The 26,646-nt window shown below is 49.9% G+C and overlaps 1 protein-coding gene across 3 annotated transcripts in view; it reads left to right on the forward strand.

The window, feature by feature from the left end:
* The window catches only part of VAC14 (VAC14 component of PIKFYVE complex), a 68,218-nt gene that overhangs the window by 40,519 nt on the left and 1,053 nt on the right, over window positions 1-26,646 (forward strand). For 2 of the 3 annotated variants that reach the window (XM_081335786.1, XM_081335788.1), the window contains 6 exons: window positions 794-953; window positions 2,965-3,097; window positions 20,863-21,037; window positions 22,198-22,316; window positions 23,153-23,232; window positions 25,015-25,165. In XM_081335786.1, coding sequence (XP_081191912.1) covers window positions 794-953; window positions 2,965-3,097; window positions 20,863-21,037; window positions 22,198-22,316; window positions 23,153-23,232; window positions 25,015-25,165 — 818 coding nt within the window. The remainder of the gene's footprint in view (window positions 1-793; window positions 954-2,964; window positions 3,098-20,862; window positions 21,038-22,197; window positions 22,317-23,152; window positions 23,233-25,014; window positions 25,166-26,646) is intronic. The other variant, XM_081335787.1, reaches the window with a different exon arrangement.

The following is a 26,646-nucleotide window of genomic DNA, read 5'->3' on the forward strand; positions in this document are numbered from 1 at the left end:
AGCCTATATTGCACTCCATGCCAACCCTTTAGGCATTAGGACAGGAGACCCACAGCATCACTCACGCAGCTACCCCGTGTGGGTATTGTTAGCATATTGATCATAGCCCACCCCAGTGGTGCTGTGCTGATATTAAACAGACAAGAGAGCCAAGCCCTGGGGCAACCCATGAAATAGGGCCCTTGGGCTGGTTTTTCCCCTCCCCCATCAACTGATGGGAGCCATCCCAAAAGAAGGAAGAAAACCAATGCAACATGCTTCTGCCCACCCCCAGCTCTCAAAGCTAGTCCAGAAGGACACCATGATTGATGATCTCAAAGACTGCTGAGAGATCAAGAAATGCACGGGTGGCCCATTATCCCCATCCCACTCCCACTGGAGATCATCTAAGGGCGTGATCAATACCATCTTGGCCCTTTAGCCCAGCCTGAACCCTGACTGAAAGGGGTCCAAATAATCCAGGATCCTTTGCAGCTGCCACGTGATAATTTTCTCTACAACCTTCACAACCTTCTCCCAAAAGGGGTGGTTGGAGACTTGGACAAAAAATGGTCCTTAAAGCAACCACACCCTCCCTCAAGTAATTATTATTAACACCTGTCCAGACCAATCAGAGGTCCCTTCCTTGGCAGCCTTAACCAGCTGGAGGGACATAATTTAAGAGAGGGGGCTGCAAGAGCCCTGCCCACCTTCTCAGGACCAAATTCCCTGCAGATCCCTTTGCAAGATTTGGCTCCACAGTCTTCCATTTCCTTGTGGCCTCATCAGCCATTCTCTCTGTTGCTGATCCCAGGTTATCCTCAAGGACCTTGAAGTCTTGGCAGAGATTGCCTCCTCCCCGGCTGGCCAGTCAGAAGGCCGAGGGCTGCAGGAGGGCCCCGGGCTCCGGTTGGAACAACTGGACCTGACTGTACCCACTTCAGCCAAAAGTAGCCAGGCTGTCTCGTCCTCCGGTAAGTGCTTCATCGCCAGCCGCTCTCAGCAAAGGGAGTAGGTTCTGAGCAGTCCTGGGCTTTGGCTTCTCATTCCAAGGGAGGCCAGGATAGAAGTGGCTTCTCATAATGGTAGAGGAGAAAGCTCTTCTGCCCCGTCTGTTTCAGATGTGAAGTTCTCCTGACAGGTTTTGCTGCTGCTTTCTTGGGGGCTGAGGGAATGGAGTGAGGCCTTTCCATTTTTAGGTTGGACTGTGATGCTAGTAAGAGCAGGGTGTTTTTTTTTGTGCCAATGGTATTGTAATGGAATCAAAGAGCCTTGGTAGAGCCTTGGTGGAGCAGGGGGCTAATGCCTCCTTAAGTAACACCAGCTGCCTGCAATTAGTGCAGGTTCGCATCCCACCAGGCTCAAGGTTGACTCAGCCTTCCATCCTTCCGAGGTAGGTAAAATGAGGACCCAGATTGTTGGGGGCAATTAAGCTGACTTTGTAATAATGCCGCTTGGGGGGTGTATGAAAGCCCTAATAAGCAGGCATATACATAGAATGAAGGCTACTGCTAAGTTTGTAAGCCGCCCTGAGTCTTCGGAGAAGGGCGGGATATAAATGGAATTAAAAATAAAAAATAAATAAATAAATAAATAAAAAATAAAATCTTGGCTTTCTTCACCTCATCTTGATCTTTAAAGCCAACTTCTTGTCCTTGTCCCTAAACCTGATCCAGACAAAATGAATGAATGGTCTCTGTAAAAAATAGCCACTAGGTTGTTGGCTCTGTGAAGACTGCCCTGTCTGGGGAAGCAGAGAGCTATGGGGCTGGGAGGGCCACTGAGGCTGTCTTACTCTTCCTGTAGCATGGAAGAGGTGGTGGTTGGTCTCCATTGCATTGACCGTTGCAGGGGAGCTTGGGGTGGGGGTGGGGGGTAATGACCAGACTGATGATCCAGTAAAAACACTTCACCACCAGGTAGTAGGTCTGGCTATTGGGTTTTACAAAAGGTTGTTATTTCGCAAGGAACCCTTTCCTCCCTGAGGATCTGAGCAGGCTCTAATTCCTGTTTTGGTGCAAAATCTGCTCAGATTGTTCTCTGGCACCAGATAGTTCCACTCCATTGTCCAACATAAATCATGCCTGGCTCTTGCGGGTGACTCTGCTGAAGATTCTCTGTTATTCTTAAGTTCATGGCCTTCCGTATATCTAAATTCAAAAGGATATTTCTCCATGTTTGAGTGCACCTTCCAGGACTCGTCCCTTGTCTGTCTTTTCCAACCATTAATGCTTGTAAAGAAGCATTAGAGGAAATGAAGTCTTCAGATAGGCAATTCAGCCTATAAAAATCTTGGCAATAGGGAGAATTCGAGAATTTCTGGGACTCACCGGGTAAAGAACAACCAGGTTTGGAAAGCCTGTGATGGAAAATTAGAGAGATCCAGAAAATGTGAAGTACCTCTGGGAAAACCTTTCAGATTCAGATCCAGGGGAGGGGATGGAAGGGGCGGTGAAGGTAAGGGGGTGATTGACACACCAGCAGTCCTTTCTCCTTGGTTTCTTTGCAGGCCTGGCCTGCAGGTTTGTCCTATTTACCCAGATCTTTGGGAGATAATCTGGTGATGGATTTTGTAGATTAGTACTGAACAATTAAACAAAATGTTTCATCTTCCCAGGAGAATTTCATTTTCAACTTCTCATGGAACTGTTAGAAATTCAGCTGAGCTTTTTAAACTATTGAAAATAGGTTTATTGTGACAAGTGAATAATAGTCTTCTCTGCCAGCTTCTCTGAGATATTGTGTTGTATAGGGTTGTCTCTGCACCCTCAGGAGGGCCCGTACGGTTCACGTTGCAGGAACTCCAGAGACATTTTACCATTTTTTTCTTCTACTTGGAACCTGTAAGAGGACCAGACTCCTTAAATTCAGGAATGGAAATGAGAAGCCCTTGCTAACAACACCCTGCAGATCCCTTTGTTGTCTGCAGAAAGGTTAGTGTCTCCGCCCCTCTTCTTTAGGTGACCTCCGCTGTTTATCTTCCAGGAGCCAAGAACATGGGGTGCTCTCCCTCTACCCCCACCATGAATTCCTACTTCTACCAGTTCATGATCAACTTGCTCAAGAGATTCAGTAGTGAGCGAAAGCTGCTGGAGACCCGGGGAGCTTTCATCATCAGGTGAGCCAGGCCACATCTTCTCTTGCCTCTGAGTAGTTTGTCCTTCATGGGTTGCCATGATCGGCGCCTCCTGCCAGCTCTGTGGTGGGTTCTGGGCTAGCAGTGGCCCTTTTCTGCAGCTGGAGCCAGAAAGAACAACCTCCTGACCATCAAGTTAGCAGCAGTAAGTACTGTTTAGTCCTCAGGGGAAAGAAAAATTTGGCAGCACTTACTAAAGAGCCTAAAATTATACGCCTGTGTTTGGGAAATGCTCTTCAACAGCTGCCCATTCTGAAATCGGGAATTATATCCTGAGATAAATTCCTCTGGGCTTTTCCAGAATTAATTGCTTCCAGGCCCTGTTTTCAGTACATCACAAATACTGGAAAGAGACGTCATTGATGGTCAATTATTGGACTAACCTCATCCTAGATTGGTTTGGGGCTGGGGTTCCCAGTAAGCCAGAGCAAGGGGTCCAGCTATAAGGATTACCTGCTCAGGAAGGGGAGTAGAAAGAAAAAGCAGCTGAATTCCCAACAAAAGAGATTTGGACCAGTGTGGCTATTGGTTGCCTGTGTCTCTCCTTTGTAGCCTCTGAAAGGCTCACCTGTTGGCCTGGAGTAGGCAGTTTGGAGGCCTGGGCACACATCTGGCATTTTGAGAGCATGCAGTCACAAAATGTTTGCCGCGGGAGTCTTGCCTCTTGATAAAATGGTAGCCCCACTGAGCAAGATTACTCATAAAACCCTATTTGCCAGTTGCTTAGTAGTTCCAGTGGTTATTCACTAAGCATTCTAGTGCAACTATCCTGATGACTCACAATATGCCAGCGTCTTATATTTTTTTAAGTAAATCTCAGGTGGGCAGAGATCCTTTTGGTCAACAAAGGGAATGTCGTGGGAAATGGGCGGCTGGTTGTCTGTTCCTGACATTGAGTTCCAAGATTGAAACTGTTGCCGCTGCCCCCCTCCCCACAATGCTGCCATGGCACAGCCCTCGGCCTTTGGCAGCCACTTGACTCAGCTGTTTGGAAATCCAGAATTGGCTCTTTCAATCTGCCAGCTTGGGCTTTGTCTGCAGCACTGCCTTGGGCACTAGGGGGGAACATTGGGACAGGACGTGCCCGTTTTTCAGCAGAGGGCAGCCCCCCCCTCTTTTTGACATCATTGGGCTGCTAAGCCAGGACTTCTCTCAACCCCCTGGGCTTCCATCTGGCACTCCCTGGTAGTGGAACATACAGGCCTTTCCCCCAGGATCAGGCTGGCAGGAGAGGACAGGGCGGCTCTGGCCACTCCTCAGTGCCACTGACATGAGCCCACCAGCCATGGAGGCCCCTTCTTGGCAGGGAAGGACTGTGCCGTGCTGCAGAGCAGGGCAAAATGACCAAGTGGCCTTTGGGGGTTAGAAGGGGGTCAGAGGGAATTTTGATTGCCCCTCCCCATGGCCAGACCAGGAGCCTTCAGGCAGAGAAAAGGGGGCCTGAGGCAACTTGGTCCTGACTCTGCAGATTGATGGTGGAGGTTTCCATTAGTCTTTATGGTTTTTCAAGTCCTTTGTTAATAAATAGAAGGTAAAAAGACAACGATATAACTAAAAGAGCCAAAAGAAAGAAAACTGTTAAAATGAATGTATGTGCATCAGAAACTCAGGTCTTAAGCAACAAACTAAATTTTGATCATATTCAGTCATTGATCAGACTTTTTGTTGTTTCAGTTAAAAGCCAGTGGCGTAGCGTGGGGGGTGCAGGGGGGGCGGGCCGCACCGGGCGCAACATCTGGGGGGGGCGCGCTCGCACTGAGCTGCTCAGGGAGCCCCAAGGGCTGCACAGAGTCGGCTTGGCTCCGCTCTCGAGCTGCTCTTTCTTGCAAAGCGAAACGAGTCCGGCAGGTGAGATGGGCGGCCACATAAACTGAATAAAATAAATAGAAGCGCCCAACTCTCCGCCCAGGCTCAGGCCAACCGCAAGCGCCCCGCAGGCGCCCCGGCAGGCTTGGCCGAGCGAAGATGGACCTGCCGGCCGGCTGGCCTAGCTTCGTGCGCATGCGTGGCTTTATTTAGCGGGGCTCACGTGTGAGCTTGAATGCAGCGGCTCTTGCAGGTCGGAGCCCCGCCCAGCCACCCTCGAGAGGGACCCAGAAGCATCCCGCATGCGCGCGACTCTTCTTTGAAAGTCTACGCCGCTGCGGGGTGCGTCTTTTCGGCGGTGCCATGACGTCACCGGGTTAGGGGGCGCAAATTGCCCCGGGTGCTGACAACCCACGCTACGCCACTGTTAAAAGCTATTTCATATGCAGGAAGTACACATGTATTTCCCATCAGGGCTTTAAATATGATGCACAATTACTTAGAAATAAAACAATTTTGGTCACATCAGTGTACATATGATAAATTAAGTTCTTTTCTTTCTAACGTACTTCCTTTATTTTGAGGTTTGACTTCCATATTTAAAAGCCATGTGATTCTCCAGTCCCCGATGCTCTTGAATAGTGAGTCCCAAATTGTTTCTAAATGTGATCATGAAATTCCCAATCTGGTCTCTCTTCCCCTAATGCTCATTTGGCTCATACACTTTCAGAAGAGCTGTGAATACATTTTACTTCCCTGTGGCCATTGCCCATTTGGCCCCTGGTTTGATAACTATCCAGGTATTACACTGCTGGACCTAAAATGTACTTTTTAATCGCTATGAGCAAGAACGCCCTTTCTCATGAAGATTTGCCCTTGTGAGCATGTCCCAAGTATGGCTGGCCCTCATTTATCTTGGTCAGTTTAAACCCACCAGATTCCTATGGCTGGGAATTATTCCCCAATATTTGTATTGTTCAGAATTCCTACTTCACTAGTTCTTCCTTCCCCTTTCTCTACTGTTGCTCACATCGGCACCTCTCTTTACCTTGGCTGGCTTCTCACAATCTCTGGTGACAGCCAACGTCTTAGAACACCCTAGGAAAGTGGACCGGAAGCATGGCTGATTACAAGTTGGAAGGGCTCAATGTACAGGTGGGCGGCCCGCAACTTTTTCAGAACTGCACTGACTAGGTTAATATGTTCCTCTTTGGTCTCAGTGAAGATAAGGATGTCATCTAGGTAAACCAGGACCCCCTTATATAAGTGCTCTCTTAGCACTTCATTAATTAATTGCATAAAAACTGTGGGGGGCCCTTGCAGTCCAAATGGCAGGACTTTGAACTGATAGCAACCCATTGCAACTGATAGCAACCCATTCATCTCCTTCCTTAATCCCAATGTGGTAGTATGCGTCTCTCAGGTCTAGTTTGGTAAAAATCCTTCTATTCGATAGGTGGGATAGCATATCCTTCATTAGGGGTAGGGGATACAGATTACATTCACTAATTGTGTTAAGGGCGTGGTAATCAACGCACAAACAAAGCGAGCCATCCTTCTTCTCCCTGAACAGGACCGGGGCAGCCACTTTGGGTTTGGCAGGCTCAATAAATTCCCTTTCTAAGTTTCTCTTTATGAATCTCCACCATTTCTTTTGGGCTCATGGCATACATCCTGGGCTTCGGGAATTTTGCCCTGGGTTTGAATTCTATAGCACAGTCTGTGGGACAGAGAGGGGGAAGCTCAGCTGTCCGTTCCTCACTGAAAACTTCAGCAAGGTCCCTGTATTCTTCTGGTATTTCTGGTAGCCCCATCTCTTCCCCCACTGATGCTGTCTCCTCTCTTCAGGTTGGGTGGGTGCTTTGGGGTTTTAAGCTCCTATGCTCCCCCTCTGGGAAGTTGACTTCTGCTGTCCTCCAATTTAACCAGGGGTTCCATTTCTTCAGCCATTCCAGTCCTAAAATCATTGGGCATTCCATGCCTGGGGTCACTAGAAACATTATGTCTTCCTCATGAGTCCCCAGGGACAGGTGAACTGGTAAGGTGGCTAGGGTAGCTGGGACCCCCCCCCCCGCTATGGACCCATCTAACTGGTCAAAGGAGATTGGTTGTTTTAGTCTCACTGGGATGCCCAAATTCCCCACCAGCGTCGGGCTGATGAGGCAGCGGGTGCAGCCAGAGTCTATTAGGGCTTTTACTTTGACAGCTTTGGGCATGGAGGAAGCTAATATAGTCACTGTCTTAAGGAGGGGTGGAATGGATCCACTTACCAATGGTTCTCCCTCCGAGCTGTCTTCCGAGGTGTCCACTGCCCCTGCAGTGTAGGCTGGAATCCCCTCCCAGTCCTTGGCAGGGTTTGGGGACTCTACAGCCTCCTTCCCCCTCATGGCAGGTTCTTTTGGGTTGCCTTGGGACTTCCCTGGTCTCCTGGAGGGTGATGCCTCTGTTTTGTGCTGAGGGGCTTTTGAGCAGCATTCTGCGGCGCGGTGGCCCTCTCTCCCACATTTGAAACAGCCTGTTGATTTCTTAGCTGTGGACGGTGGTTTCGCCGCCTCACGTGTTTGCTCGGGCAGCGGGCAGTGCCATGGTTTTCCCTGGCGGTGCCTTTTTAGTAGGTCTATCTCCGCCTCCTCTGCCAGGACATACCAGTCGTCAAGATGGTGTGGGTGTCCTTGAGGCAGGCAAGTGTCATACAGGTCGTAGTTTAGCCCGTCTTTGAAATGGCTAAGGAGGATGTGTTCTGGCCAGTTCAGTTTATTGGCAATGGCTCGGAATTCTTGGGTATATTCAGCCACCGGCCATCTGCCCTGCCTCACCATTTTGATTCTCTCCCAGGCCTTATGATCAGCCAAAGGGTCCTCAAACCACCTCCTCAAGGATGACATGAATCAGTTGAAGTCGTTGACTTCTGGGGTGTTGGGAGTCATGCAGGTTCACCACCCAGTCTGCAGCCAGTCTGTCCAGGGCGGATTGCACGATACGGATGCGGACTTTGTCACTGGGGATGTCCCATCCGTTTTCTTCCATATAGCTGAGGACTTGGGTTAGGAAAAACCCCAAGCGTTATCCCTTAGATAATCCGGACCCAAGCCATTGAGAGCTTTATAGGTCATTACCAGCACCTTGAATTTCACCCGGAGGGCAACCGGAAGCCAATGCAGCTCACGGAGAAGAGGTGTTACACGGGAGTATCGGGAAACTCCCATAACAACTCGCGCAGCTGCATTCTGCACCAGTTGAAGCCTCCGAGTGGTCCTCAAGGGCAGCCCCATGTTGAGAGCGTTGCAGTAGTCTAGCTGGGAGGTCACGAGCGCATGGGTGACTGTGCGTAGGGCATCTCGGTCCAGATAGGGCCGCAACTGGCGCACCAGACGAAGCTGGGCAAAAGCCCCCCTGGTCACGGCTCCTATATGGTCTTCAAAATTGAGCCGTGAATCCAAGAGGACGCCCAAGTTGCGAGCCCTATCGACGGGGGGTAACACCTCACCCCCCCATCATTAGTGGTGGAACAACCTGGTTTATCCGAGATGCCGGTATGTACAGCTACTCAGTCTTGGCAGGATTGAGACGAAGCCTGTTTCTCCCCCATCCAAACCCGGACCGCTTCCAGGCAACGGGACATCACGTCGAGTGCATCACTGGGTTGGTTCGGGGTGGAGAGAAAAAGTTGGGTATCATCAGCGTACTGATGATACCCCACCCCGAAACCACGAATAAGCTCGCCCAGCGGTTTCATGTAGATGTTGAACAGGAGGGGAGAGAGAACCGACTCCTGAGGGACTCCACAAACGAGAGACCTCGGGGCGGACCTCTGCCCTCCCGTCAACACCGACTGCGAGCGGCCCAGGAGGTAGGAGGAGAACCACCGTAGAACAGTGCCTCCCACTCCTAACCCCCTGAGACGCCGCAGTAGGATACCATGGTCGATGGTATCGAAAGCCGCTGAGAGATCTAAAAGGACTAGGACAGAGGAACATCCCCTGTCCCGAGCCCGCCAGAGATCATTCACCAGTGCGACCAATGCCGTCTCCGTGCTGTACCCGGGCCTGAAACCCGATTGGTACGGGTCAAGATAATCCGTTTCCTCCAGGAACAGAGGGAACTGATGCACCACCACACTCTCAACAACCTTCGCCAAAAAGCGAAGGTTGGAGACCGGACGATAGTTATTTAAAACAGCCGGATCCAGGGCAGGCTTCTTGAGGAGGGGCCTCACCACCGCCTCCTCCAAAGCAGTGGGAAAGGTACCCTCCTTCAAGGAAGCAAATATTACTGCTTGGAACCAGCCTCGTGTCTCCTCCCGAGCCGCATAGACCAGCCAGGAGGGGCACGGGTCCAGTAAACAGGTGGTGGAACTCGGTCTCCTCATGATCCTGTCCACGTCATCGGGGGAAACAGGGTCGAACTCAGTCCAGGTAACATGCTCAAGACCGCTTGATTCCTCCATTCCAGACTCTGCCCAGTCAGAGTCCAAACCGGTCCGGATCTGAGCGATTTTATCCACCAGATGATGACTAAACTCCTCAGCCCGTCCCTGTAAGGGTTCCTCCCTCGTCTCCCGATTAAGGAGAGAGCGAGTCATCCTAAACAGGGCGGCTGGGCGATTATCTGCGGACGCGATGAGGGCAGCGAAGTAATTAGACTTCGCCGTCCTCATCGCAGCGAGGTAAGACCTTGTAAAGGCTCTTAGTCGCAATCGGTCAGATTCAGACCGGGTGGACCTCCAACCGCTCTCTAGACCCGGTCTCCGACGCTTCATCTCCCGGAGCTCCACAGAAAACCATGGGGCCCAACGGGATCTGTGCCGAGTCTGGGGTTGCAAGGGTACAACACGGTCGAGTGCCTCAGTGGCCGCCCTTTCCCAGGCATCCACCAAGGCATCGACCGGGCTGTGAGTGAGGGAGACAGGTAAGGACCCAAGCGCCATCTGGAACCGTTCTGGGTCCATTAGGCGCCTGGGACGGAACCACCTGGTCGGTTCCACAGCCCAGCAGCGGGGGGTGGCACAATGGAAGACCAGCCACAGGAGATAATGATCGGACCATGACAGGGGGACAGCAGTTGGCGAGCCCCCTCCCAAATCATCCAACCATTGTCCAGATAGAAAGATCAGGTCAAGGGTGTGACCCGCCCCATGAGTCGGGCCCTGAATTACTTGGGTCATGTCCATGGCCGTCATGGAAGCCATGAACTCCCGAGCTAACTCTGACGACCCTCCCAGGGAAGGCAGGTTGAAGTCACCCAGAACTATAAGTCTGGGAAACTCCACTGCCAATCCTGAGAGGGTGTCGAGTAGCTCAGGCAGGGCCGTTGCCACACAGCTGGGCGCCAGGTATGTAAGCAACAGGCCCAACTGAGCCCGAGGGCCACATCTCATGAGAAGGGGCTCACTCCCGCCTATCTGGACAATGGTGGTCTCCCGCGGACATAAGGTCTCCCGTACGACCACCGCCACCCCACCGCCCCTGCCCTGAGCCCGAGGCTGGTGCAGCACACAGAAACCCGGAGGGCAAAGTTCAACCAGAGGGACACCACCCTCTGGGCCCAACCAGGTCTCTGTAATGCATGCCAGATCCGCGTGTTCCTCCTCGATCAATTCCCGGACGAGGGGAGCCTTGTTCACAACGGATCTGGCATTAAAATACACCAGTCTGAGCTTAGGGTCCTGATCCCCCTCACCCCCGGATACAAGGGTACTAACCGGAGGGTCGGAACACGCCACCGCTCGGAGACAGCGGGGGCGCGGTCCCGGATATTGATACGGCCCTCCGTGTAACCGCCTGCTGCCATTCCCAATCGTCGTGGGGATTTAGTTTTAAGGTTCTTCCTCTGGTCTTTGATGATGGCCCCCAGGCAGGCTGAATAAACAACCTTGCGTCTAAAGGATAGGGATGGCCAATTAACATCTTCTCTTCCCCTCCTTGGGAATGGCAGAACCCAGTAAGGGGGTGAGATTTAGGTATGCACAGATAGGGCTCTCAGTCACATCTTCCCCAGGGTTAGGAGCTACTCCTTCAAAGACTTGCATTTTTACTTGCTGAGAAGTTATCTTTGACTCCTGCACTTCTTTGTGGAAAAGGCTGGGTGGGATCAACTCAGTCTGTGTCTGGATCTGCTTGGGTGGATCCTGGAGCCCCTGAGATGGGCAGGAGCCTGGAGGAGAAGAGGCTCTGAATTGGTTGTTTCTTCCCTAGGGACACATTTACATTTTTGTTATCCAGGAGTCAAAAAGAGGGGGCAAAACCCACAGCCTCGGGATATGGATTGAAATTTATCAATTGATAAAATTGATTTGGGCATATTGCCCCCAAATGCTTATTTTTTTACCCTGCACTGATAGAGAAAGCAGCATGTGATTGGCTAGAAACAGGTCTCTTCATATTAAAGGAATCCAAATAGTGGCATAGAAAATAATAATAAACTAGAGCACGGTTCGGCAACCCGCAGCTCCGGAGCCGCATGACGCTCTTTAAGCCATCTCCTGTGGCTCCAATCCTCCGCCATGTGCAGTTCCGGAAAAAAAAAGTGGGACTAAAAAAGTTCGTTCAATCAATCAATTCAAACTGCTCACAAAAAAACCCAAAAACAAAAAAAACCCCAAAACTCCCGAAGTTTGATTGATTGGTTGAACTTCTTTGGTTTGTGGGACTGCCCACAAGCTGTTTGTGGGACTGCCCACAAACCTCTTTGCTTCTTCGGACTGCACGTGGCGGCAGCAGAGGAAGAGACGGGAGGACTGGAAAGGTGAGTGGGCCCTTTTTCTACTGCACGGTTGGGGGCAGCCAGTCTCGGGGTGCCCTGGGCCTGCCTCTTACCTGCCTGGCAGGTCTCCCCTTGCCCTGCTCCACCACCACCTCTGCTAGCCTTGTGGGGGTCCCACCGGGGGTCTCAGAAGCTTCCCGTCGACCTCTGCCTTTTGGCTGTCCCCTTCTCTCAGCTGGGTGGCCCTAACGAAGAGGAGCCCAAAGGCAGCAGCTCTACAAGCCTCCGCCGCCCCCTTTGTTCGCCCAGGCAGCTGAGAGAAGGGGCCAGCGGAGGCTTGCAGAGCTGCTTCCCTTGGCTCCTCTTCGTTCGGGCCAGCCAGCCTCCACCTCCCCCTTCTCTCAGCTGCCTGGCCCGAATGAAGAGGAGCTGAAGGCAGCAGCTCTGCAAGCCTCCGCCGCCCCCTTCGTTTGGGCCAGGCAGCTGAGAGAACGGGGTGGTGGAGGCTGGATGGCCCGAACGAAGAGGAGCTGAGGGAAGCAGCTCTGCAAGCCTCTGCTGCCCCCTACTCTCAGCTGCTTGGCCCGAAACAAAATACACACACATTAAACCGAGCTTGGTCTCTGATTTCCCCAATCTCTTAAAAAGACATTAAACAAGAAAGAGCTGTAATCCCAGCAGGCCTAGCAAAAACAAAGTCTGTATTCATGGGAGAGTTTGACTAGGAAATGACCTCAACAGTATTTTAGCTGAGCTTTGCATCTGACATCTTCTAAGATGAGAGTGTCTAGCAGATTTTGACCAGGGCTGAGAGAAAACTTTGTGGTAGTTCCAGAGACAACCAGGGGAGGTTTGGTTGGGTAGTTCAAGCAGCAACTGGTGAGGTCCATTGCCTAATGCTGGCTCCTGTGCCAGGTTTACCCCATGCCTGGATTGGCACAGAGAGGAGACACCTGAACAGGCTTGGGTATCAGTCTCAGTGCTTCTCTAGGCTGGTGCTGTAGGTGACTACCAGTGGATCCTTTGCTTTTCCCACTTTGGCATAGACTGTGCCACCCACCTGCATGAGCAAAGAGGGGGAAAGAAGACCACAACGGATGGGGAGGAGATTAATTCATGATAGGCCATATTTCCAATTTCAGTTTGGGGATTGCAAGCATGCTGTCATGGTTCCAGTAGATGAGACCAATTAAAAGAACTTCAAGACAAGGAATTCTTCTTCAAAGAACATTTTTTATTTGGCTACAAAATAATGGTACATACAAAGGTGAACCCAAGACTAAATTCCCCTCCCCTTGGTTACAAAGTTGCACTCCTCCCAGCTCTCCAACCCAGCAAAATGTTATCAGCAAAGACCTTGGTTCCCATACATTTGAATTGTTTTGGCTAACTGAGAACTACACCCGCCCTTCTTCTTCTAAACTACATATGTGGCAATGAAGACAAAATGAAAATGGCTTCAGTTCGGTTTGTCACAGTGTATCAGTTTCCCCTCTCAGTTTACTTGGATGTTTATCATAGAATTTGCGTATAAGTCTATTAGCTTTCACATCAGTACTCTTCACTCAGCTGGCTTGTGATAATGGATATCCCTTCCACAGCAGGCCAGGTGCTTTCTTAGGAGGGGATTGCAGAGTTGATTCTCTGAAAGGCTTTAACAGACTGCAGTGAAACACTGGGTGGATCTTTCCTAAAAGATGAGGAAGTTTTAATTCTACAGTGACTGGGTTTAAGATCCGCACTATGGAAATGGTCCCAGGTATTTTGGTCCCAATTTTTTACTAGGTAACTTAAGTCTTAGATACTTTGTAGAAAGATAAATATTTTCCCCCACATGGAATGACTTCTAAGGTTCTCTTTTCTTATCAGCTTGCTTTTTGTAAACCTCTGAGGCTTTTGTTAAAGCTTTCTTTGTATTGTCCCAAACACCCTTCCAAGCAGACACCCACTGATCTAATGTTTGAGAGGTAGGGGGGTCCTGGGGGTATTCAGGTATCAGAATAAAATCCCTTCCAGTGGCTATCTTGAACAGCGTAAGTCCTGTGCTGCTGTGTACTGTGTTGTTGTAAGCCACTTCAGCAAAAGGGTGGAGATCAGTCCAATTTGTCTGTTGGTAATCTACATAGCATTTAAGATAATGCTCCACCCTTGTGTTTGCTTTTTCAGCTGCTCCATTCGTAGAGGGATGAAAAGCCAATGACAGTCTTTGTGTAGACCCAATCAGCTTGAGGAAATCCTTCAAAATCTGGCCGTAAATTGAGCTCCCCTGTCAGAAATTATTCATTTTGGTGCACCGTGCAATCGGTAAATATGCTTGTGAAAAAATATGGCTAGTTTCTGGACAGATGGGAGACCTGAGCATTCTATAAAGTGAGCTTACTTTGAAAAAAGGTCAATCACAGTCCATATTACCGTATTTCCTTTACTCTCTGGTAATTCAACAAGAAAGTCCATAGCGATCTCTTCCCATGGTTGAGAAGGATCTGCAACAGGCTGTAATATCCCAGGGGTTTTTCCTGGGATCCTCTTCATGGTAGCACAGACTGCACAGCTTTTTACATAGTTCTTCACGTCTTTCTTTAAACCTGGCCACCAAAATTGCCTCTGAACTAAGTGTAGTGTCTTAGTTACTAGTGACCAGCTTGTTTAATGTCGTGACTGCGTTGGAGGACTTGGAGACTGAGCAATTCAGACAAATATAATTTCCCCCCTTTCCAAGCTAACCCATCCCTATGGGTTAGGATGGTTTGATTTTCCGTAAGCCATTTGTCATTTTTCAGTTCTTCCTTTAATTTCTTTGTCAATGGGTCGTCTGGGTTAGAGGATTTAATGTGTTGTTGTTTCCCAGGGGTTATTTGAGAAATAACTTGAGGTGGTGGCATCTATTGCTTGTTCACCTTGGTGTTTATGTTGAGGCACTCTAGAGAGGGCATCAGCTAAGAAATTTTTTCTACCTGGTATGTATTTTAGGGTAAAGTTAAAACAATTAAAATATTGCGCCCAGTGTACTTGTTTGGGAGACAGTTTACAGGGAGATTTCAGTGCCTCTAAGTTTTTGTGATCAGTCCATACTTCAAAAGGCACCTTGCACCCCTCTAGGAAATGACGCCAAGTTAATAAAGACCATCTGATTGCAAAGGCTTCCTTCTCCCAAACAGCCCACCTTTGCTCTGTGTCAGTGAGTTTTTTCAAAGTGTAAAGTCCCTTCATGATTTTTTTGTAACAGTACTGCCCCCACAGCCACATTGCTGGCATCAGCTTGAGTAACAAATTAATTCTCAAAAGCAGCTTGGCATTCTAATGACCAGTGTAGGGGTTGACCTGGTCATGGTTTACCCTCATCTTTGCCAGTTTTTAATAGTTCTGGAAGGGGCAAAGCAATCTTAGCAAATGAAGGGATAAATTGGTGCTAGAAATTAGCAAATCCCAAAAAACTTTGTAACTGTTTCCGAGTTTGTGGGGGCTGCCATTCGATCACCGCTTTTACTTTAGTTGGATCCATTTCAGTGCCTTTGCTGGAAATTCAGTAAAACAGATAATCCAAACATGCCTGATGGAACTCACATATTGAGAGTTTGGCGTAGAGTTTAGCATTCAGCAGTTTTTTTAGAACTTCTCGTACTAAAATTGTATGTTGTATAAATTAAAATGTCATCAAGATACCCCTTTATATAAATTATCATGCAGCACCTGGTTGAACACAGCAGAAGTTCCTTGTAATCTAAAAGGCATGACTTGAACTGATAACTACCCAGGGGGCTGTTGAAGGCAGTTTTCCATTCATCACCTTTTCTTATTCTCATGCAATAATACATCTCCCTTAGGTCTAATTTGGTAAAAATTCGTCCTTTCGCCAGGTGGGCTAATATTCTCCACGCTAACAGCGTTCAGACCTTTAAAATCAACTCAGAGTCTAAGTGATCCATCTTTTTTCTCTTTAGAAAGTACAGGGGCAGCCACTTTGGATTTTGCAGGTTCAATAAAACCCCTCATCAAATTTTTATTAATGTACTCGTTCAATTCTTCGAGGGGATTCATTAAATACATCTTTGGCTTTGGCTATTTAGCTCCTGGTAGAATCTCAATGGCACAGTCATTGGTTCTATTGCAGGGGGTGGAGGAATAGGATGTCACATTCCGTCTCGCTAAACACTTCAGCCAAGTCTTGGTATTCACTGGGAATGAGAGGCACTCCAGGCAGGGGATTTGCCGTCACTTTTAATTTAATTTAATTTTAATTTTATTATATTTGTATACCGCCCTTCTCCCGAAGGACTCAGGGCGGTGTCTTGGATGGCAGTTCTGCTATTCCGCTTGCATCATTAGAGGGGTTGGCCCTGTGGGTAACCTCAGGCTTCTCATCCCTTTCTCATCCACCATATTAGAGGTTTCCACTTGTCCAACCAAGCTAATCCCAAAATCACTGCTTCAGTCATTTTTCAGACCACCACAAATTGGATAAACTCCCAATGTTCCCCCATTTCTAGTCTCACTGGTTCCATTAGGTGGGTGACTAAATCTCCACCCGTTAAGGATCCGTCTGCCTGTTCAAACCTCATGGGGGAGGAAAGCTTTTTTGCCCTGATGCCCAATTTGAGGACTGTAGGGAGGCTGATTAGGCATCATGAACATCCAGAGTCTATTAACACATGTAAATCCATTCGAGCGCCTGTCTTAGGGACTGAGAGCTTAGCAAAGAGGGAAAAAGGTGGAACAGGCTGACCCGCGTTCTCTCCCTCATCATCTGTCAGAAACCACTCCAATCCACTTCTTAGGAAAGAAGAACTCTTGGAGACAAGTTTGTCCAATCAGGAACTTTTACTAAAACATAGATGACAGTGGATATAATAGACAGGATCTGAAACTGTCTCACAGATCGATACTTTTAAAGTGTCCCCGAGTAAAACCCCCACCCCTCAGTCCATTTGGTCAGTCCCGGATCAGCCAAGTCTCAGGTGTCAAACCCCTCATGGGGGAAAAATAGAACCACCAGTACATTTGCAACATTATTACTTCCTCCCCTTCACATTCCATCTGGAGATACAAACCAGAATTCCCACCACCACCACCTTTCTTTGTTCGTCGTAGTTCAGAGGGAGGGGGTTTCTTCCATTGGTCTTTTGTGATGGCCACCAGGCAGGCTGAATAAACAAACATTACATCTAAGGGATAGAGATGGGGCAATTAACATCCCTGTCTTCTCTTTCCTCCTTGGGAATAGCAGAATCCAGTAAGGGGGGTGAGATTTGGGTTTGCACAGAGAGGGTGTTAGAAATGAAATAAAAATGGATTCTGACATCATCGCTGTCATACAGAGCGGGTGCATTGGTGGCTTCAGTTGGGGTCTTGACCTTCTCTCAAGTAGGGGAGGTGACTTGAATGGCTTGCTCCTGGGTAATCCAGTTCAATTTTTCTCTGGTGGACTGTGAGCTTCCTTTTTGCTTTTCTGGTGGGGTCAAGACACATTTTTGCTGAGGGAAAGGAACTGGACAAATAGCTGCTTGGTGGCCCAGTTGGCCACATCTAAAACACTTGATCAGCAGTCCAGATGATACCTTTGGCGTTTCAGACGTCCCAGTCAGTGGGGTTTGTCAAGGAAGCGGACGCCTCATTGGGTCAGGCTTCGGTCCAGGTCCAGGAGTCGGTGGCTTCTTGTAGCAGCTTAGCTCGATATCTAAATTCACGGCCAAGCGATACCACTCATGGAGTTGATCAGGGCTCCCCCTGTAGATGCATGCCTGGAATAGATCTGGGTCCAGACCGGACTTGAAATGATGAACTAGCGATCACTCAGGCCACTGCACAATTCTGCCAGCCACTCTCTGAAATTCACGCATGTATTCCTTCGCTGGCCAACCCTGCTGTTTCACTTCATGAATGTCCTTTTCAGCTTGCAGGGCTATGGATCCATCTTCAAACCTGGCCCTTAGCCTCTGGATGAACAGATTGTAGTCCCATAGCTCAGGTGCTTGTTCATTGTACAAGCTATTCAACCACTCTGTTGCCTCCCCCTCTATTGCCTCCCCCTCTAGGTTTGCCGCTATCACATCAACCATAGTGGCAGGATACGCGTTGGCATTTCTGTTCATGTGGGAGCATACTTGATTCAAAAAGAAAGTTAACTTCTCGGGGTCACCATCAAACGTGGGTTTGAAAGGAGGGGCTGCTATGGGTCGCTGCCGATCTAAGAGAGCCTGTAGCAATCCATACTGTTGCAATTGATCTCATGGGAGTCCCACTGCTTGATCACCTCTTGGCAGGAGCCCTGGACTGGTGTGATGCTGGTGATGTTTGGGGCTAATTCTGTAACAATGATGGTTTGGACAAGCATGGTGCTGATATCGATCTGGACTACCCCGACGTGGATATCTATCAGGGTATCGGTGGCGATCGGGGCTTGCTCTATGCCAATAATGTTCAGGGATGATCTGATGAAGGTACTGCTCAAGACTCACATTGCAGAGGTACCAATTGGGTCTAACATACTGTTGTTGATGGTCAGGACTGGCATAGCGTTGGCGATTGGGGCTGGCAGCCCAATGACGAAGGCCTGGGCTAATCGCAATGCTGACAGTGGTCTGGGCTTCGCCTCCACACTTGAAGTTAAAGCTGATGGCTTTGGTTGGGGGAAGGCAGCGAATGCCAAGTGTCTCCAATAGATAGGACTTTTTCCAACAGCAACAATGGCTCCAACTGGATCTCTTGTTCCTTTGGTCTTGCGCCGGCTGCCAGAACCACCGAAGTCACACTCTCTATCGGGACAATGGCCTACACCCTATCCGCTGATGTGGTATCTGTAGCTTTGAGGCTAGTAACAGGCTCTTCCTTTTTCTCCATCATGGAATCTTCCCTGAGTCTTTGTCGTCCTCCCAAGGCTTTTGGTAGGCAACCGGAGCCCAGGAACCCATGGTATTAAAATAGTTACAAGTCTTGGGTTAATTTCATGGTTCCAATAGATGAGACCAATTAAAAGAAGTTCAAGGCAAGAAATTCTTCCTCAAATAACATTTTTATTTGGCTACAAAATAATGGCACATACAAAGCTGATGTCAACGCTGTTCTTGCTTTGACAATATATGAAGATGCAGCCATTTTCTCTTTAACCTTTGTGTTACCTTTAGAGTTAGAATTAGATGATGCTGGGGGGAGGAAGAATGTGTATGGGGATTAAGTTAGACATAATACAGCAATAGAGCATTTTCAAGGCTGTTTGAAATAAGAGATGGTGGGTCGGAGAACTGGGAAAAAGGTCTGCCTTCAAACTAATTGGAGAATGTGATTTATGACTGTTAATTGGAGGAGGGAACTGTGCTTTGATTCTATATGCTTAGGGGAGGAGAATTCAGATTTCAGCTTCGACCAGGTACCTGCTGATGCTATGCAACTTGAATAAAGACTCTTTAAGGTAAATAATGCCTTGAAGTTCTTTAAAGAATTCATCTGTCGGAACCTTGACAGGTAAACCCAAGACTAAATTCCCCTCCCCTTGGTTACAAAGCTGCAAGTTGCAATTCCCACCCCAATTTGCTGTCATAAATCACATTCACCAATTGTTAGAAAATGTGGGCACTCCTCCCAGCTCTCCACCCCGGCAAAATGTTATGGTTCCCATATATTTGAATTGTTTTGGCTAACTGAGAACTACAACCCTCCCCTGCTTCTTCTTCTAAACTACATATGTGGCAACGAAGACAAAATGAAAATGGCTTCAGTTTGGTTTGTCACAGCATTGACACAAGAGGTGGATGGAGTGGGGAAAGGACAGTAGGAAGAAATCTGAATGATTTTGCCCTGTTCTGGTCAGGATGTGTTGTAAAAGCTTTTTGGATTATGGACACGCAGTTCTCCCTCTGGAGTGTCTTCCTTGTCCTCATGTTTCAGTTTTCAACTTGGATCTAGTATCGCCCAAAATAACAGTGTTGAAAGGGACCTTGGAAGTCTTCTAGGCTTTTCAATCTTTTCACCCATTGCACCACTTTTAGGATATGGCAACATCCGAGTACCACTAGTTGCCTAGGAAGGTGTCAAAAACTTGATAACCAAAAAAAAGAAAAAAGTGATGAAGTACAGGTAGTCCTTGACTTACAACAGTTCGCTTAGTGACTGTTTGAAGTTACAATGGCACTGAAAAAGTGCCCCCCAAGCCACAGCCGAGCAAGACGCCTGCCTGCCCGCCCAGCGGCGCTCTTCCTCCTGTCTGAGGTTTTAATTGTTGTGAGCATTTCTCTTGAGGATTGGCAGTGGGGGTGGGGTGGGGGTGTTTGGTTTTTATTCCCCCCCCATCTGCTGGGTGGTTGCAGCAGGTTTTGGTCACTTCACATGACCCCGGGACACTGTGACCGTCATAAATATGAATCAGTTGCCAAGCATCTGAATGTCAATCACAAGACCCTGGAGATGCTGCAACATTCCAGCTGATCGGTGCTTCTTCTGGGCTCAGAAGCGCCAGGATCAGCGCCGAACTCCAGCTGGAGCCTGAGGCTGGTCCTGGCGCTTCCGCTGAGCCCTGACAGCCCTGCAGCTCCAGCCGTCTCTTGCTCAGGCTTGTGCGGTGCTGCCACCCGTTCAGCTCATTCCCCTCCCCCACTACCACTTTTCTAGGATGGTCGCGTACCATCTGCCAGGTGCCAATGTATCACAGGTGGTACCCGTACCACTGGTTGAAAAGCCCTGTTCTATACAACCTGCTGCTACTATTTCAGATAAATGGCTGTCCAGTCTCTTTTTATGCTGATGATTGAGGGAGGGAGGGCTTCTCTGTCATTTGAGCTTGGCAAGAGGAGCCTCTGGTGAGGGTCTGGGCAAAGGGCTGTGGGAGATCCGAAAGAGACTTCTTTTCTGGATGCCTTTGAGGTTAGGGAGTGCAGAGCCTCTGTTCAGCTTCTGGAGAACAGCTGGTTGAGCAGGATATGGAGCCAGTCCAGGAATACATTCAGGGAGGGCGGCTGGGAGAACCACAAGGAGACAGCAGGCTTGGGGAACTCCAGAGTGAGGCTCAGGAAGGGAGAGAAACCCTGGGTGGAATTCTTGGGGTCTCCTGAATGAGGTTGCCATCCAGGGTTGGAAATTGCCCAGCAAAAGAGGCAAAAGCAGAGCATGCTCTGAATACATGCACACGCACGTTTCCTCTTTGCCCTTCGCCAGGTGTGCTTATCTTGGCCATCTCTGGGGGTGCAGGCCATTCTCCCTCTGCACTGCAGCACTTAAAACTGGGCACTGTGTTTCTTCGTGTCACACAGGCAGCTCTGCCTGCTCTTGAACGCAGAGAACATCTTCCATTCCATGGCAGACATCCTCCTGCGGGAGGAGGACCTCCGCTTTGCTTCCACCATGGTCCACACCCTCAACACCATCCTCCTGACGTCTTCCGAGCTCTTCCAGCTGAGGAACCAACTCAAGGATCTGAAGACTGCGGTAGGTTGGAGAAAGATTCTCCTGTCTCCCCCGCTTGACCTACTTGGCTCCCTCCCAGCCGTCTGCTTGGATCAGCTTGGCTTCCTAGATGGCTTCCTAGGCACCCCCATCTCTAAATGGAGAGGTCAGTTGAGGGCCCCTCAATTATGCTGTGGAGCTACAGGGAGGGAGGGGTGCGAGCAGTTCTATGGCCACAAGCCCACTCTGCCCAGCTGAAGAAGCCTCTTCGGCCCGCAGTTGCCTCCATGAACCTTGAGGGAGTCAGCTTTGGACGCTCCTTCCCGACCTTCTAAGCTGAGGTCAGCAGTGAAGGATCTGAAGACTGCGGTAGGTTGGAGAAAGATTCTCCTGTCTCCCCCGCTTGACCTACTTGGCTCCCTCCCAGCCGTCTGCTTGGATCAGCTTGGCTTCCTAGATGGCTTCCTAGGCACCCCCATCTCTAAATGGAGAGGTCAGTTGAGGGCCCCTCAATTATGCTGTGGAGCTACAGGGAGGGAGGGGTGCGAGCAGTTCTATGGCCACAAGCCCACTCTGCCCAGCTGAAGAAGCCTCTTCGGCCCGCAGTTGCCTCCATGAACCTTGAGGGAGTCAGCTTTGGACGCTCCTTCCCGACCTTCTAAGCTGAGGTCAGCAGTGAACATGGCCTCCCTTTAAGCCTCTCAATCCCACCAGTTTCCCACCCTTTCAGCACCAGGAATCTCCTGGAGAAGGTCGTTGAGTCGTTCTCTCCCATAGGGCAGGAGAAGGGAGTGGCTGGCAAGGGGACAGTCTTTGCTGGCCCCTCTGTATCTGAGTGTATCACAGGGCCAATCTTGCACTAGGGGCGCAGCTGGGTGGCCCAGTCCTTGGCAGGAGATGGCTGCCTTCGCTGTTGGGGAATTTTTCTTTTTTGCTTCCTACAGTGTTCAGTTTTGAAGGTAAACATTTGTTTAATTGTTCAATTCTGTTTCAGTATCATTTTACTGAAGTGTTAAAGTGTGAATCTGCCTAAAACCTCCTGTGCCTTTTTGTACACAGTTTCGCACTCTGCTTTCTTTTGCAAGCTGTTTCTTTCAGGCGGGGCCATTTGGTACTGGAACACTCAGAAAATGCAAAACTAAGTAGAAATGAGCTGCAAGTTATTTTTTTCTCTCTGCTTCCCCCCCATGCTGTTTCCCCAGGAAAGCCACAACCTTTTCTGCTGTCTCTACCGCTCCTGGTGTCATAATCCAGTCACCACTGTCTCCTTGTGCTTCCTCACTCAGAATTACAAGCACGCCTACGACCTCATCCAGAAATTGTATCCTTCCAGGGGTCTGCATGGCTCTCTTCTCCCTTGGGATGCTTCTGAGGCGGAGAGGAGGGGGGCTGTGCGTTTGGAGGGTGGGTGGAAAAAGCTTCCAGGTGAAGAAGCACCGGGTAGGGAGGGGGTGGTGAGAGCCCTTGCTTCATGTCTTGCTTTTCTCACCCCACGAGGGGGGCTGTTCCTCCACTGCTTGCCTAGAGCCTCATTCCACCAGGGGAGGAGCCTTCATGGACCACTCTAGGTGATTCAGGAAACTGAGAAACCCAATCTGGAGGACCTGGTGGCACCAGGATTCAGCAGATTTGGCAGAAGGCCAACAGAAGTGCAAGCAGCCTTCTGGACGCAAACAAGAGCTTTTCTGTCCAATGGTTCTTCAGCCAGACTGATGGTCAGGTCCCCTTTCCCAGGCATGGCTGTATTTCCTTGCAAACCTTCTGTAGAAATGGTTCCCCACCCCTGTCGTCATCCTACCCTGAGGACCGGTAGCTTAACACTCTTGAAAAGATGCACAGGTGATTCCAAAAGATTTCAGAAATTTAGCAATGCAGATTTCAGGAATAAATCTCCATCGTGCCAGTTGCATTTCATTGCCTGCCACTCTTTAACCTTCCTGTTCTTCAGATGAGGGCAGCTGCAGGACCCCCTGCTTTCTGGCCATTTCCATTCAGGGCTGGGGTGCTTTCTACGGATCACCCTTCTTTCTGAAAGCCATTCCTAAAGAGCTGTGCTGGGTTTGGGGGCTTCTCTGCAGTGGGACTCTCTGTGTGACCCTTGAAACTGCCGGGGGGCGGGGCACTGTTGGCGTTCAGAGGCCTTGACTGCTGATCCAGTGGAGACCTTGAGGTCACGGTCGATTTCCTGATTGAGGTGGACAAGCTGGTCCAGTTGATCGAGTGCCCGATCTTTACCTGTGAGTTTCCTCCCTGATCCTTCTTTGCAATGTGTTGTGTGTTGTGGCAGCTTGTGTGTCTTCACTTATTTATTTATTTAACATATAGGCACCCACTTTTGAACCAACACTGGGCAATCTGAAACTAACAGATTAAACAATATCTGTGTACAACAAAAAATGTTAAAATCACAAGTGTTAAAACCAAATCAAAGCCAGGTGCCATCAGTAAACTTTCACTTGCAGCCCACAGCAAGTTCAGCTCATCAACCTCACCCTATGTTCTGTTCCAGCGTACAACCTGCCCTGTAGAAATGTCAGGGACAACCCCTTTGTTATATGCAATAGGCTGGAATTAAGCCAACCAAATTTATTTGCAAAAACTAAACGAAACAGACCGAGACTATATCAGAAGCTCTGCAAACGGTTGCCTTCAGCAATCAGTACCTCCCACACATTCCCCTTTTAAACAACAGTCTCAGGGCGTGGCTTCTCTTTGCCTCCTCCCGAGATGCCTCATTGCTTTTCTTTGTTCACTTCTGCTTGTCTGCCTCCTGCTTCAAGCGTCCTTGAACAAAGCCAGCTGTGGATCGTCTTTGTCTAATCTTTCAGGCTCACACAGCTGGGTCTGAGAAGGAACAAGACGGGAGGGGCCTGGCTGAGAGCTCTGCGATGCATCTGCAACCAAAGGCTCTCCAAACCCCTCCTCCTCAGAATTGTCCGGTTCAGCTGCCGAAACCACAGGCTTACGCTGAATCACAACACCCTAAACCCGCACTTGCCGGGAAGGAAAAGCCTTCCATGGCGCTTCCTGGGCATCAGAACATGGCAGCTTTTCAGGGAGGGTACTAAGAGCCTATCTGACCGGGAGGGACAGGCCAATGTCCATAGAGAGAGGCAGCCCCACAGATAAGCTGGTCCCGTGTCATGCAAGGCTTTGAAGAGAATAGGCAGCCCCTTGGATGCCATCCAAAGAAAACTAGGAACCAGTGCAGTTCATGCAAAGGGTGCGACGTAGGGGGGCATCTGGGGCATCCTAAACTAAGCATGCTGCCACATTCTGAACAAATTATAGTTTCTGAGTGGTTTTCAAGGACAGCCCCAGGTGGAGTACATTGCAGTAATCCATACTGGAAGCGACTCCTGGTCCTAGATTTAATTAGCACACCAGATGAATCTGCACAACGGTAACTATAGCTGCCACCTGCTCTCCAAGCAGGAGCTGTGAGTCCAGGAAGACACCCCCCCCCCCAAACTATATCAGCTCAGTCCGGGGAAACTGGATTTAAGTGCAAACAGGTTGCCAAGCATGCAGATCACATATGACTGCAGGGCTGTGGTAGTTGCGCAATATTTTGTTATGGCTGAAAATGCTTTACGGGTCATAAGGCGCCCATTCTGTGGCTGTTGTAATTCCGGTTTGTCATTAAATGAGTGGTCCTCAATTAAGAATTCCTGCACTCTGGTCTAGGAGGGAATTCCCTAGGAGTTCCATCCTGGGTCTGCACCCCCAAGTATTCTTCTCTTGCTGCTTTCTTATCCAAATTCTCTTCTTCCCTGGATCCCTCTGTTCTGCTTCCTGGGCTTCAACCCATGGTAGGCTGCTGCCCTCGTGTGCTTTGGAACCTGCAAGGTCCTATGCTCTGTCTTCTTTCACGCAATAAGCTTTTTAGTAACTCACCTACCAGATCTCCCCTTTTCACTGAATCTCAGATTTCAGGGTCCCACTTCAGTTTCTGCCAGCACAGAAGCAGCTCCAACCTTGTGACCACAGAGGTCATGCCTGTCCTGGCTTTCTTCCAGATCTCCGTCTGCAGCTGCTGGATGTGAAAAGCAATCCGTACCTCCTCAAGGCTCTCTACGGGCTGCTGATGCTCCTGCCCCAAAGCAACGCTTTCCAACTCCTCTCCCACCGGCTGCAATGCGTCCCAAACCCAGAACTCATGCAAACAGCGTAAGTTGCGCCTGAGCCAAATCTGGAATGCCCTAATGAAAAGCACTTGCTTTACAATCTTCCCCTCCCCCCTTTTCAGAGGGGCAGCAGGGGCTGAATGGGGAGCCCTCTCTAGGAAGGAAGTGGCCTGTTGGCTTGGAAGGTCTGGCTGACCTGTCTGCCTTTGGCTGCTTGCTCTCTTTCCAAGATAGCAGCATCTTTACCATTTGGGGTGCCTTCTGCACCAAGAGAGCCATGTTCAAAATAATCATGCTTTTATTCAGTGCAGGAGGCTGCACAGGGGGTAAAGTGCCTTTGCTCTCTGCCTCAGCACCTTGAAGAAGCTCACCTGGCCTGGTAGCCTTTGCAGAGGGCATTCATGGCTGTGCTTGGCCCATCGAGGACCCACTGCCTTGAAGGGCCCCGACTGAAGGGCCCTCAGGTGTGTTTCAAATGCTCGGCCCCCACTGGGCCTTTCTTGGAGCACCTCACTGCTTTTTGGACTCCCAGTGTGGGGCTGGCAGGCAGCTGGGACTTTTCCCCTGGGGACAGAAGCGAGGAGGGGGAGGGGGGGGCTCCCTGGGTGACAGCATCTCAGCCCTCGCCTAGCTGGTCCCAGCTTTGTCTATGTTTGGTAACCTCAGGGAGCCACTCCTCATACAGAGGCCTTTGGCATCCAGGATGAAAAATTCCCCTTGCAGTGTTGTCACGGAAACCGGCCCCACAGCAACAGCTGCCGAGGCATTTCTCTCCCACCCCACCCCCAGGTGGCAAAGGGTCCCATGGGAAATCCCTCGCCCAGCCTCCTGCAGCTGCTCCTGCCTCCCTCCTGGCCCTTCCCAGAGAAGCAAGAAGCCAGGCTGCGCGCACGCACACATGCACACACACACACAGAGAAGGCAGTGTTGGGAACTGGGTCTTGGGGGAGGGAGGTGGGTCCTTCCCGAGCTGACAGATGGGGCTCCCCCCCCCCCCCGGAGATCTTGGGCAGGCCTTTTCCCCACCCTTTTACATCAAGGGCTTTGACTTGGTTGAGCACCCGCTTCGCCCCAGCAGCATCCCAACCCCTTGAAAGCCTGTCTCCTTGGGGGCTGTACTCTTCCCCACTGCCTGGACCTTGAGGTGCCTGGGAAGCTGAGACTCCCAGTCCCTACCAGCTGTTCCTTTCCTTTCGGTATTCCCTGCATGTAGGAGGCATGTCAGGCCTGGGGAAGAGGATTTGGGGGCCTTCCAGAACGTTCATGTTTCCTAAGAGAGGGACAGAGGGTCATCTAATACAGCTCTCAGAGGGCACATTGCAGCCACCCTGTCCCTAATGGGCCAGAAGCAGAGGAGCCACCTTTGGGGGTGGGGAATGGAGCCTTCTGCTCACAGAAGAAGGGAGGGGCTTCCCAGTTGGGATGGGGGGCAGCAAACAGCATCTCCCACTTTTCTTTGTGGAATGGACAAATGGGCCATTGGTCAGCCCAGCCCAGCCTCTTTTCTAAAACCACATTATGGGG

The sequence above is a fragment of the Vipera berus genome, assembly GCF_964194415.1.
Source record: "Vipera berus genome assembly, chromosome: 10".
Classification (NCBI taxonomy): domain Eukaryota; kingdom Metazoa; phylum Chordata; class Lepidosauria; order Squamata; family Viperidae; genus Vipera; species Vipera berus.